At 42.1% G+C, this 13963-nt stretch overlaps 1 protein-coding gene across 1 annotated transcript in view; it reads right to left on the bottom strand.

Moving 5' to 3' along the window:
• Nucleotides 1-217: 217 nt before the first annotated feature.
• MEX3C (mex-3 RNA binding family member C) overlaps nt 218-13963 on the bottom strand; it is a 28079-nt gene continuing 14333 nt past the window's right edge. The window contains exon 2 of the mRNA XM_080973448.1: nt 218-1533. Within this exon, the coding sequence (XP_080829574.1) occupies nt 305-1533 (1229 nt within the window). The 3' untranslated portion in view covers nt 218-304. The remainder of the gene's footprint in view (nt 1534-13963) is intronic.

Raw genomic sequence — 13963 nt, forward strand, 5'->3', positions numbered from 1 at the left:
TTCATTCTGTTCTGAAACTGTTCCTGACCCTCCTATCGCCTCACAACTTCATTCCAGAACTTTGCTACAGGTGCCACAGCTGCAACCAAAATGGACAAAGACTGGCTAGGCTTAGTGTTAAACTGTACAGACCTTTTCCAAAAAAGAAAAAGAAAAAAAGAGAGTACATGCCTTTCAAACAACATTAGCCTAATCTCAAGAAAGCCCAATAACAGTCTGAGTTCATTATAAGTTTACTTAGGGGGTACCATTACATCCAAGCCATTAAGAGTTTAAAAAGTCCATATATAATATCTCTATATATTTAAGAGTGAATTTGAATTGCCTGAGTAACAGCTGTCTGGCAAACTGGACACGTGGGTACGTCTTTTTCACAGATCTTATTGGCACATTCCATGCAGAATAGGTTGTGGCCACATGGAACCAGGGCAGCGATTACTTCGTTCTCAAAGCATATCACGCAGTCATGCTTCCTTCTCAACTCTGGAGGGGAACTAGATGTGGAGCCACCATTGGAAGAAGAGTAGCTGTTGGTACCATTGGAAAAAGCAGGGATGTAGATCGGAAGGCCAACTTGGCTGACTGTACTGGGTGGATCGCTTCGGACTCTCCTTGCCAGCGGATGTTCCAAGGTTTCGGGAAATGTAGGCGACAGGCGAGGAGTGGATGGCTGACTCCCTCTCCGTGGAGCCTTCACGTTACTAGCAGGTTCGTTACCAAAACTGGAGAGAGGGTTAACGGGTTCAAAGGGTGTCCAGATGGTTTGAGAAGGCGTCGGCAAGGAGTCGTACGCAGGAGAGTCAACTGCAATGTCCTCCGCACCTACAGAAGGCAACGTTTCTCCAAACCAAAAGTTGCCTGTGCTGAATGGACTTGTGGGGCTGAAGTCAGCCAGCCTATTGCTTCCAAAGTAGGAATCAGTGGAGCCGCTTCCTAAAGAACTGGAACTGTCATTTCTGTAATTAGAAATCATCCTAGTGCGGCTTGGAGGAGGTACTGGGTTGGAAGTAAGCCAGGCAGATCCCAGGTTCCCTCCTTCAAAGCTCACGTCCGTACCGTTATAATGGAAATCGTTTTCTTCGTTCAGTTCAATGTAGTTTCCAGTGCGCATGGCGATGTGCATTTCTATCTCTTCGCGAGCACGATCTACGTTTTCAGGCATCCCGGTAACCTCAAAGACTGGCTCCTTGTCTCTACTGGGAGTAACTATGTAGGTGTGGGTCTGCTGCTGGATCCGCTTGATTGTAGCGCCTTTGGGGCCCACCACCAGCCCCACAACACGGTAAGGCACCCTGACCTGGACTGTAGTTTGGCCTGGTAGGTTGGGGTTACAAGACAGTCCTCCCAGTGCTGGGCCATTTTTGTTGCGTGAAGCTCTAATCATGGAGAAGTGTTCAGCAGCAGAAAGAATTTCCCTTTTGGCCATGGCTACATCTTCTTTGCGCCCAGTGACGACAAAAATGGGCTCTTCTCCGCGGACAGGGGTCTTGATGTAGGTATTTGTCTTGGCTCTCAATGCCTTTATTTTGCAACCTGCGTGGAGAAAGCACAAATAACAGTGCTTTAGTGAAGAATCTTGAATGGAAAAAGATGCAAGAAGCAAAAATCGCTTTGTGCTGACACTCTGATCCTCAACATCTCCCTCTCCCCACCATTAGGTCAGTGCAAAATCACACCATTACAGTGAAAACAGCAATTACCCAATTAAAGAAGGTTGCTATTGAGAACAAGTGCTTAGGAAGCATGGCAATTAAGTCACAAAGTAACTAAACTCACAGAAACCTTTAGCAACCTACCCATCCGTACCAAGCTGCAATTTGAAAAAGAGAGCTAACTTTTTGAAATGCCTCCTTGCCTGGCTAGTGACTATTTACAAGCCTCTTCCAAATCATTGTCTTAAGCTAACAAAAGTTGACGACTTCTGTATTTGTTCTGTTCCTCCGAGGAGTGCAGAACAACCTCTAAAGCCAGTGCACTTAGGTTTTCAAAGAAATCTTTTCCAAGTAATTAGCTGAAGCCAAAAACACATTGATCAATGGTGTAGCAGACAGTTTCATTCCATTCCGTATATAGCAATTAAACAGAAGCTACATGAAGGTTATTTAACTGAACAAGAGATTTAATTTTCTTCAATATGCTGCTTTTCATCAAAGAATATCAAAGCTGTTTACAATAAAATGAGTAAAACCCATATAAGGTCAACAGAAGCAGAAAAAGCAACATAACCACATATGAGTGAGCAACAAAAAGCACACCCAGAGAAGACTCACTGAAATTAATAAACAAACAAAGTTCGGTCCAATAATAGTATGGTGCTGCCTTCTCAAGAGTTACTATAGATAAAAGAATAAACATGGTCTGGAGATCTTATTAAAGGTGTTCATAAAGGTATAACTATAATAGATGGTCATCTGATATCTCTGTTAATTATATGATACAATCTTTTCTTATTAACTGGAAAACTGTTCAGTTCTAGTTGAGCGCAGATATTGCTTGGTGGCATATATATTTTAACTATATTCAACAATAACATTTACAATTTCATAGCCCAGGAAAATGTGGGTTTTTGTTAAATATCACTCCCCCCCAAAAAAGATGGTAAGTCTTGCAGTATTTGATAATTTGCACAAGATGGAATAATAGAATTCAATGGTTTGAATGTTTTCAATTAATGCGCCTGCTAGAAGACCTTATAAGGCAAAATGAAATTAATAGACAACAGGGTTTGAAAAATTAACTTCATAATTACAGAACTCTAAAGAATAATTATCTAAAATATATTGGAGAATAATGGTTGAGGAAAGCAAAGCAAATATAGATAGGTTTAAAAGCTAGATGGAATAATTATTGTGGGGTGGTGAAGCTATTTTCATAAAAGACTCTTATATCTCAATTCCTACTGCTTTAAAGGAAAATCATTATAAAGTTCTATACAAAAAAATTTTAAATCCTTTAAAATTAAGCAAAAATGAATAGGGTAATGACAGAGTGAATGTATTTCCAGCACAGAGTATGTGGTTTTCATATGTGGTGGGGTTCTGAAGGGCACTGGATGGAAATTGTTGAGATTAGAATCACTGCGCACATTTCCATTATTGCCATCACCAGTAAGAATTATTCTATGATGCACTGAGGATATAATACCATCTGAAGATTACAGAATTGGAGGGCAACTTAATATTTTACAACTCCAACTGAGGTGGCAAATAAATTTTAAAAAGTAAAAAATTCAAGGTGTGCAGAAATATAATAGGGTGAATAGTGTGGGATACACTATATTTGACAAAGTTTACCCACTTAGCTTGGTTTAGAAAAGTTAGGCAAAGGGTTTACTTGAAATTGGAATTTGTGAATTTTCGGAAGAGAGATTGCCAAAAATAAGACATTTCTGTTGAACTCAATGGGACTTACTTCTGAGTAGACACATGCAGGGTTGTACCATTAAAACATCGCATATACAGTACAGTACAGAATTAAGCCTCCCAAGCTGAAGACACCCTATTCAGTGGCTTTAGGTTTCTCATCAGGAGAAATGCATGCAGTTTGGAACGTCACTGAAAAATGCCAAGTCCCGATCTATTATGTGAAAAGCCAACACAACGAGACCATTAAAAAGTTTTTCTTAAAGTGACTTTTACAAGAAAGCTGACTCTACAGACTCCAAGGTCAATCTCTCCTTTGTTATTTGGAGAGAAGAAACAGCAGTCGAGAGAAAGCCACAGCCTCCGACACCTGAAACTTCTGAATGCGTCATCAATCAATGCTAAATGAGTTTCGTTTGTAAGGAACTGGTAGCAAGATACAGATGCAATAGACTACTGTAAAGGCAGCCAGGCCAGAACACAGGCCATTAACCTTCTTCTGTAGTTCCACTGGCTGACCTTCGTGTCTGCTGCCTTCCTTGTCTTCTCCATTAAATCACGTCTTCAACATGCCATCTAATAGCCTGGTAAAAGTATTAAGCTAGGGTGAGTTACTGGTACATTTTATGCTTCTAACAGACTGTCCTGGATGCTGAGGCCCAAAGCTATAAAGGAGGGAAACTTACAATCTCCCACACCTTGTTTCCAAATCCCTGGACATGTGAGAGATTGCCACATGCATTTTCTGTTGTGATGACAGAACAGACCTGATGCTTGGAAAAACTGAGTTAAACTGTGCAGTGCTGATTTGTTAGCAAGATATTGTCTCCAGATACGCTCAAAGAGATGTTAAAGAATACACACAGTTCATGAATAAACCTAGGGCTACTGATCTAGAGCTATGAGAACAAGTTACCACACTACACAGGTGATTCCCTATTTATTGGTACAAGGTGGTGTAACTGTATGTACAAACAGACATCCACCTATGGGAAGTTGTTTTTTCTTATCTGAGGCCTTGAACTACATGCTCAATTCTAGATGCGGAACACCGAAAGACTACATTGTGTTCCAATGTAGTCACCAAGATTTATGTACAGATATGCCTTCCTGCGAGTTGAATATTTCCATCGTTGTAAACAAAAATGAACAATTTTAGTAAAAGCAAAAGCTTGGCAGGCAAACACAGTCCTCTCAAGTGGTGCTTTTTTTAAAATTGATACTTTACCAGCCCTTTCATTTCATTATTCCTCTTATTTCTATAGGTGAAAGATCACATTGAGGGTGCCCAAGTCAAGTCAGCCAGGTATGTGCAGAAGGATGGAGGGAATAAGCAAAGATAGTTTTCAGGACTGGAGGGCAGCGCTGCTGTAATTTTCTTCAGTATGTACATGCAAAATATACACCACTATGCCTACATGCGAAGACAGAAGTGCCTGGCGTGCTTTGGTCCATGGGGTCACAAAGAGTCGGACACGACTAAACAACAACGCCTAAATGCACCACAAACTGGGATATGTGGACATTTCATAGGTGGAAAAGAAGAGGGAAGTATTGGGCTCAGAGGAAGTGCATTCCCAAGGCAAAGCCTCTGCTCCTCTTGCAACTTGTTAATAGGCCATTCCCCTTGTAGCTAAAACAATGCTTCAGGAAGGAGGGAATTGGGCCACTGGGTGTTTGGACCAGAGGGTGCATGTCCTCCAAGGTCAATCTCTCACTGCATCTTTGAAGGGGGGGAAAGAGCTTGGAGCTTGCATACTGCAAGGTGCACTTTGTGCAAGCCCTATGGTCCTTTCCCTTTTATCATTGAACCTGTGTGATGTGTTTATGACATAGTTAAAGGGGGAGGACACTAACCGTTATAACCTCTCGACCTGCTTAAGACAGAAGCTGTGCCCATTACCTACTGTGGCAGGAGAGGGAGAGAGACTGTAGAGAATTCAAGATGTGTGCCTATTGCACCCATCTTGGATGTTCTCAATGTAGATTTTATAATCTAAGGGTGAGTGGTACAGAGCCTTTGTTGTTTCTTTTGAGATTTCTGCATTATGAAAATGGCCTGGAATACGATGGAACACATTATTCACCAAGTTTCCAGGTGAAAGATATATATGTTTGTTTTTTAACATTTTGCTGATTTTTACATTACAAGTCTTATACCCTGCTCTCCCTGAATCACAGCCCTGGAACTTGTTTCTCAGGTAATAAGATAACAATGTCTTTGGCCATGTGCAGTTAAGAGATGTCAGGGTTCTGGTTCGATCAGCCTCTATTTGTAAGACCTTTTGTCTACTCTCTGGTGTGCGTGTGTACAGTGGTGCCCCGCAAGACGAATGCCTCGCAAGACAAAAAACTCGCTAGACGAAAGGGTTTTTTGTTTTTTGAGCTGCTTCGCAAGACAATTTTCCCTATGGGCTTGCTTCGCAAGACGGAAACGTCTTGCAAGTTTGTTTCCTTTTTATTAACACCGTTAATACAGTTGCGACTTGACTTCAAGGAGCAACTCATAGAACGCGGTGTGGTAGCCTTTTTTGAGGTTTTTAAAGACTTTGGTGATTTTTGAAGCTTTTCCAAAACTTTCCCGACACCGTGCTTCGCAAGACGAAAAAAATCTCAAGACGACAAAACTCGTGGAATGAATTAATTTCGTCTTGCGAGGCACCACTGTATGTGAAAACTCACTTTAGTTACTCAGTGCCAAATCCCTCATACAACCAGGAGAACTAATCATTGCCCTTTCCCAGACAGACCATGATACTCATTATGCACCATTGCTGCCCTTTCTGACCGTAGAATTTGTTGGAGAACCCCCTCCACAAATGCAGCTGACTAGTTATTTGCTAGGTGAAATGTTCCATCACCATACTTGTGAATAAAAATAAACATAGTCCCATGTTCAGCAGCCTGCAAACTATATATTGCAGTCTGCCTTCCAATGCAACTGCTCAGGAAGTTCCATTGCCCAGGGAGTTAGCATAGGCTCATTTTTCACCACTGACCACTAATTAGAATTGGACAAGAATTTCTCTACTCAGATTGACTGTTGATCCAGACTACTTTTGTTAGCTTTTCTGCTTCACGTGTCTTGACTATGTGATTGGGTCAGCTTGAAGCTGTTTGCTTTAAATAGCTTTCTGGGAACCTTTTAAGAGTCCCTTGGATAGGACCCACAGACAAATCAAGTCCTTCATTTTGTTTCCAACTGTGGCTGGCATTATAGGTATGATGCTCTGTGGCACATAAGTTTTGGTCTGATTTGCTTGGGTGGATCTGTGGTGAACTGGCTGAAATGCTCCTGCATCAGTGTGTGAGATAAGGAGGTTGTGTATGGAAATATGTGTCCACGCCCTGAATGCTTGGCAAATCCCTCTTTCCAGATCACCATGAGCAGCTTCCCCTTTTTCCAGAGTCTCCAGAAGTTTGGAGAAGAAGCAAGGCAGACTCTTATTTACTTTTAGCCTTCTCAGGTGGTAAAACAGATCCGGGTTTCCTTCCAAGACCAGTGCTGCTTCTCCTTACTGCAGCAGTCCACTATGACATGCAGCAAGATCCAGGACCTCAGATTTCTCTGGAAGATGGCTCAGTGAATGGTGTCTAGGCTGCTGATGAGGGCAAAAAGCAGACCCCTCAGTATTATTAATTTTAATTATATCCTACCTTTCTGTAGAATACAATTACAGCTGATAAAGTACTAAAAATAGCAGCACTATTAAAAAATCACGTTAGAAGCGGCAGTCCGTAAAGATCCCTAAAAGCAGCAAATTGTTAAGCATTAAAAGCTTGTGATGAAAAGTTTATGAGTAGATGAATCTCCACAAGAAGGGCATCTCATAGTTTTGGTGCTTTCAGAAGATGCTGTGTCTTGTACCTGCCTGACTAATCTCACATTGTAATAGAAAGAGAGATGTCCTCTGACATTTATTTTTTAAAAACCAGGCACCTTTACACATAAATAGATAGTCCTTGAGGTAACCTAGGTTGGTAGGGGCTTTAGAGGTTAACACTGGCATTAAAGTGATCAGAAGCAAATAAGCAACCGTTGTAGGTGGAATAAGATCTAAAATGTGATCTGATTGTCCAGCTGTAGCTACCACGGTGCTAGCTGGTACAGTGGTACCTCGGGTTACAGACACTTCAGGTTACAAACTCCGCTAACCCAGAAGTAGTACCTCAGGTTAAGAACTTTACTTCAGGATGAGAACAGAAATCACACGGTGGCATCATGGCGGCAGCAGGAGGCCCCATTAGCTAAAGTGGTACCTCGGGTTAAGAACAGTTTCAGGTTAAGAACAGACCTCCGGAACGAATCAAGTTCTTAACCCAAGGTACCACTGTACTATCTTGCTGTTTCCTCCACCTTCTCTTTGAGCCAAGGTTTCCTAGAGCACAGTTCCAGAATTCATTTCAGTGGTGGGAACTCTGAAAGCCATACAGAAGGACCAGTTGATGGAAACCACAGGTAAGAGTACTCTTGTGCTAAGATCCTGCTTGCAGGCTTCACAAAGGCACCAGTTTGGCCACTGTGAGAACAGGGTGCTGGATTAGATGGGCCACTGATCTCCAGGTTTTTCTTATTATTTTCCTTCACTGCTAAGTAATCCTAGCCAGCAGACACCTGGAGATAATAATTTCCAAGAGCAATACTTGAAGGGAAATTGGGGTTTGGGGGGAGGAGAATAAGATAGAGCAGGCTCCTATTCCCTAAATCAGTTCTCTTTCTGCCTATATCCCTTCCTCCAATCTTTCTCCTAAGTTTTGCAAGACTGTTTGCACCCCTAATAGTGACTTAAAATAGTTGTGAGCCTTCTGTTTCCAGCTCTCTTCTACCACCACTGGTACAAACAGGTAAAAGCTTGGCCAAATTACATACTAGGGTGGTCCTTATTGTTTGCCAGCTTCATGCTCAGGGAGAAAATGTTGCTTTGGGAACAGAGCTAAATAGCACCTTCCTCTCTCCCCCCCCCCCCCACAGTGCTGTGAACATTCTTTATTAAAAAAAAAACTGCTTACTGCCATTCAGTCCGCTGCTTTTTACTAGTCTCCTTCAATGCCATTAAAAAATAAAACATTCAATTTAATCCACTCAATTAAAAGTTGGGCTATAAATCCTCAAAATGAGTAAGTAAACAGAGTCTTCTTCCTGGCAATAATCTCATTGATGATCCTTGCCTAGTGGGTATCGTATAGTGAGGAAGATGGTGTCAAAGTTGACAACATGCTGGTGTGGCTGAGATGGAACATAGCAGGACTGCCCTCACTCTCAATGGATTTATCTTTTTGCCCTCTCTCAAAGCCATGTCCAAAAGGTTACTGCGCCAAGGTGCTTTTTGCTGCTGCTAATATAAATGGGATGTGCCCATCCCTCTTTCTGGCTGAGTTTCTTTTATACATTCCTTAGGGCTGGAGCAGTATTTCCTTGATAGATGCTTATTATCAAGCTCTTCACATCACTAGGAAAATTTAATACTGGAAGCTGCTTGCAATAATTGAGGTTGCTCCTACCATGCTTTTGAGTAGGTTCACCACTCCTCTCCCCTCACTGCCCCCACATCTGTGCAGTATTTGTAGTTTTAAACTTTTCTACATGTATCCTGGGTTATATTTCCATAATAATAGATTTATCCTTCAAGTCAGCTAGTTGATACGTTCTGCATCTGTTGGGCTGATCCTGCGCACGCTCTCTCTCTCTCTCTGGTATTGTGGGTAGGATGCATGCAGCGCACAAATGTTATTTTATTTGCCAGGAAAGAGCAAACTCTGTGTTAGAATACATTATTTTAGCTATGCAGATTTGCATGCATTTGTTTTACATAAACTCAGCTTTCAACATAGATGCTTTCAAAAGATTTTGACATTTAATGGGGCTGTCAATTGAAGCAGAGGATGATCGAAAGAGAAATTACAAGGAGATGGGACATGGTAGATGATGAAGATGATGATAAATTTATTTATACTCTGCTTTCCCCCCGATGGGACTCAAGTCAGCTTGGAATCGGATAACTGGCAATAGCCATCTATCGCGGAGTGGGGTGCTGAAATTCCCTACTCTAAGCTTGACCGCCATGTTATCTAAAACCTATTCTTGTTATCATTCCATATTATTTGCATGTTTGGGTGCGAGGAATCCCTCTCTCTGGAGGGGAGGGATAGTGCAACAACAGGAAGACATTTTGGCTGGGTACCGAGGCATGCCAATATCTCTGACCCCTGTATCAAGCATAGAAAGAATTATTCCTGGAAATGTAGAAAGCAAATAACTGGCTGCTATGCAACTAGAGGAACTCTAGAAATGACACCTTCTATTTAGACATCACATCAGAGAAACAAATTATAATACACCAAAAATAAATATTTTTGAATACTATGTAGCCAAGGAAAGATGTACTCAAAATCAAACATGGCAGGTTTGGGGTCAGACGAGAACAAAGTTGATGTTTCTTCCATCTGTTTGTCTCTCCTCCACCACAGAATGAAATGTTACTGAATCTTCACTGATTTTCAGAAATGTTTCTCTATGGACTCGTTGCCGGTGCCTAAGTTATTACACTCCTTCCATTATAGCTTACTTATTTCCCTTACAAATGACAACATTTTAAAAGTGGCGGAGAACAAAAAAAATCATTTTGCATTATCTAACTCAGTGTGGTCCAACATGTGGCCCTCGTGCTACCTTCCCACAGCTGGGTAAGGCGCCAAAGGAGGCGGGAAGACTTCAGAACCCTGCCAGAGCCTTGTGCCTCCTTCCTAAAGCCCGACACCTCGCTTAGCTGGCTTTGAGAAGGCAGCACAAGGGTGGGGTCCCCCCCTTTTGGCTTGGCTCCCCACTTTGTGCAACAAGGTAGTGCATGGCCTGCAGGTATGAAAAGTGGACCGCCCTGATCTAACCCACTGCTTCCTTCTGAAGAGTACAGTGGTACCTCGGGTTACACACGCTTCAGGTTACATACGCTTCAGGTTACAGACTCCGCTAACCCAGAAATAGTACCTCAGGTTAAGAACTTTGCTTCAGGATGAGAACAGAAATCGTGCTCCAGCAGCGCAGTGGCAGCAGGAGGCCCCATTAGCTAAAGTGGTGCTTCAGGTTAAGAACAGTTTCAGGTTATGTACGGACCTCCGGAACGAATTAAGTACTTAACCTGAGGTACCACTGTATATCCCAAGATCTTTTGAAAACAACCCTTGAAACCCAAAAGCTAAGCAGCAATTGAACAACCAAAATCTTTCTAAACCATAATCCGAATTTACTTTAAAAAAAATAAAATAATGCACAAAGATAAGCAATTTTGGAGCAATGCTTACCAGAAGTATAATGGATTAATTAACTACCGTTCAGGATATTTGCAAGGCAGCTGAGTGTGGAAATAAGCTTGCTGCTAAACAACCAAGAAATTATTTCCTATTCAAAGAAAGGGCATCTCAGTGTCAACAGGTGATGTCCTCAGGCACAGCAAGGACATGGCAGAAACTCTCCAAACAGCCCAGCTGAGCATATCTCAGTCCTTGCTTTAATCTCCAGGAGTCTATCCCTGCTTGCACATGTGTGGCAACGTCACACTGCCTGCTGAAATGTACAGCTCTTCTTAGCAGTCAAGCCCACCTGTTTCCTTCTACTTGGTTATTCCTCTTTACATGGAATAGAGGCACCAAATTAAGGAAGTGCTGCCTACGTCACTGCAAGTGCTGGTCTTTGAAGAATAAGGAACTGAAACAAGAAAACTCGTGCTTACCCGTCAGCCTCTGGTCTGGAACAGTGGCAGTTCCGAAGTCGGCTGTTCCACTTGCCCTCTCACCTCTCTTGCTGATATCTGTTTAGACTTGGCACACCTTAAAATCTGCTAGCTTCCCTTGGGATATGCAGGCCAAACGCATGACTTCTGTATATAGCTTAATACAGCCTTCACCAATCTAGTGTCCTCCCTATCTTTTTGGCGGCAATTCCCATCAGCACCAGCATCAATATGGCAGTGATGGCTGGGGGTTGGTGTGGTTTTAGTTCAAAACATCTGAAGGCCACAAGGTTGGCAAAAGCTGGCTTAATATATACGGTAACTTGTATAGAGGTTAAGAAGTGCCTGAATTCACTGGGTCTCTAGCTACAGTCAAGGCAACCACTAAAGTCTCTGGACATCTTTTAATTCTAATTAAGGCAGGTATTTTTCTAGTTGCACTAAAAAGTGTGAATGATAGGAAGTTCCCACATTTTGGAATACAGATCCAAAAAGCCTGTCTCCTTGCATTTCTGCACTTCAGCAAAATGTGATGCGTTATCAGGCTTATTGTATGCCAATAAACTGACAGACAACAGTCTCAAAGAGGAAAAGAAGGGCCCTCTCTCTCTCTCTGTATATATACATACAGTGGTACCTCGCAAGACGAATGCCTCGCAAGACAAAAAACTCACTAGACGAAAGGGTTTTTTGTTTTTTGAGCTGCTTCGCAAGACGATTTTCCCTATGGGCTTGCTTCGCAAGACGGAAACGTCTTGCAAGTTTGTTTCCTTTTTCTTAACACCGTTAATACAGTTGCGACTTGACTTCGAGGAGCAACTCATAGAACGCGGTGTGGTAGCCTTTTTTGAGGTTTTTAAAGACTTTGGTGATTTTTGAAGCTTTTCCAAAACTTTCCCGACACCGTGCTTCGCAAGACGAAAAAAATCGCAAGACGACAAAACTCGCGGAACGAATTAATTTCGTCTTGCGAGGCACCACTGTACATCCCCCACCCACCAGTCTGTTGTATCATTGCAGCCTTCTCTCCTTTGCCTGTTTTACATGTGTTTTTACCATTCTCTCTTTCCAACAGCAAAGGGTGAACCAAAGTGACAATTATTTGATTGCAAGATGCACACAACCACATGGGGAGCCGGTTGTCTGCACCGCATAGCCACATGCAAAGGCACCCCATATTCCTCCACATTTATGATTGGTAACAGGTATCAGGGTGCAAAAGTCTCCCCACAAAATTAAACTTTGCAGGTAGTCAGCACACGGCAAATGCTACAGGTATTCCACCAATCCTGCTCCAAGAGTGGAGTCTGGACCCTTTCCTGTGATGAGAAAAGCAACACCAACCAAACCAAGTTAGTTGCTTGGCTCTGCTAGTTTTACAGTGCAAGTTATTTTATATGATGACAAAGCTGTCTGTTCACTGGCAACTTTGAGTAGCCTAAGGAAAGAGAAAAACAATACCCAAGGGAACTCTGGCAGTTACCCCCAAATACTGATGCACATAACAAGCCTCCGCTAGTCTCTGCAAGGCATGTCTGTTAAGTAATTACTATTAGCATTTCCATGTTGAAATGCATAACTTTATAGAGGGAAACAGCACATATGGAAATACTGCCGAGGTAAACTAGAAGAATATATGCACATTTCTTAAGTAACTAACAATCCCTGATAGCTCACTCTCACTCAAGGTAGGCTGCTGAAGACAAAGTACTTGGCTCCAAATCAGGTCAGTTTGGAAGAAACACTACAATAAAGCACACCGAAAGATACATCTTTGTGGGGGAAACGCATAGCAATTAAAACATCGGATCTTGAGATATATTAGCAGAATTCCACTCATGTGGCAGGGCTTTCCAGGCACATATCTGCACTGCAATCCCAAGGATCCCTGGAAAGCCACTTCTGAAGGGTGAGGGACTCTCTGGAATGGCATGTGACTGGGTATGGGGGACTATAGCAGGGCAGGGCAACAAGAGATAAATTGGCAGGCGACTGCCTTGCGTAAGTGCTTTTCTGCTTGTGCAAGACGTCTCTGGTTCCAAGCTCTTGTAAAAAAAATGTGATTGCGATATAAGTTGGCAGGTGGAACATATACCTGTAAGCACAAGGGCCCGGGTTCGGTCCACAGCACCTTCAGCTAAAGGAAGCTAGGTAGCAGAGTGTTGAGAAGCCTGCTGCCTAAGGGCTGGAGAACTAAGTCCATTTCAAGAGATGATACTAAGCTAGGTGGACCAGTTCCTTCTATCTTGTTTTAGAAGGTTGATTTTACAAAAACAACAACTGTGAATTTGCTTGCCACCCTAGGCACCTTTGGGAGGAAGGGCGGGATAATAAATTCATTAAATAATAACCCTACGCCCAAAAGGGAACTTTCACTATTTTGTACTGATTCAAAGGCCAGAAGCCAGGTTATACTAGCTGAACTAGTCTTACAGTCAGTATATTTTAATCAAAGGAGCAATTAATTCATCAACTTTAATTACACAAAACAAGGTGGAGCACTTGTTCAATGACACCTGTTAACTAGCCTCCAAAACTTCAACTTAAACTGGTGGGGATGGGGAGAAAGAACCATGCAATTATATAGTGTAGCTTATATACAAAGACTGATCTGGGCATTATGGTTTATTCATGTTTAGCAGCTTAAAAGTCACAGCTACAGAAATGGTACGGGTGAATTCATTTATTTAAGAAAATGGGCACAACCGCCTGATTGTAAAAAACCTCAACCTTAAACATAGTTAACTAGTATGTGGGACACATTATCATATCCTCCTTATCTCATCCACCCACTGCCAGGAGAGATAAAAACTGATTACTTTTAAAGTTTTATTTTAATGAAAATTGCCAGATTGTAAAAGCTTCAAGTATAAC

This window comes from Podarcis pityusensis (genome assembly GCF_964106645.2).
Source record: "Podarcis pityusensis genome assembly, chromosome: 11".
NCBI classification, from domain to species: Eukaryota; Metazoa; Chordata; class Lepidosauria; order Squamata; family Lacertidae; genus Podarcis; species Podarcis pityusensis.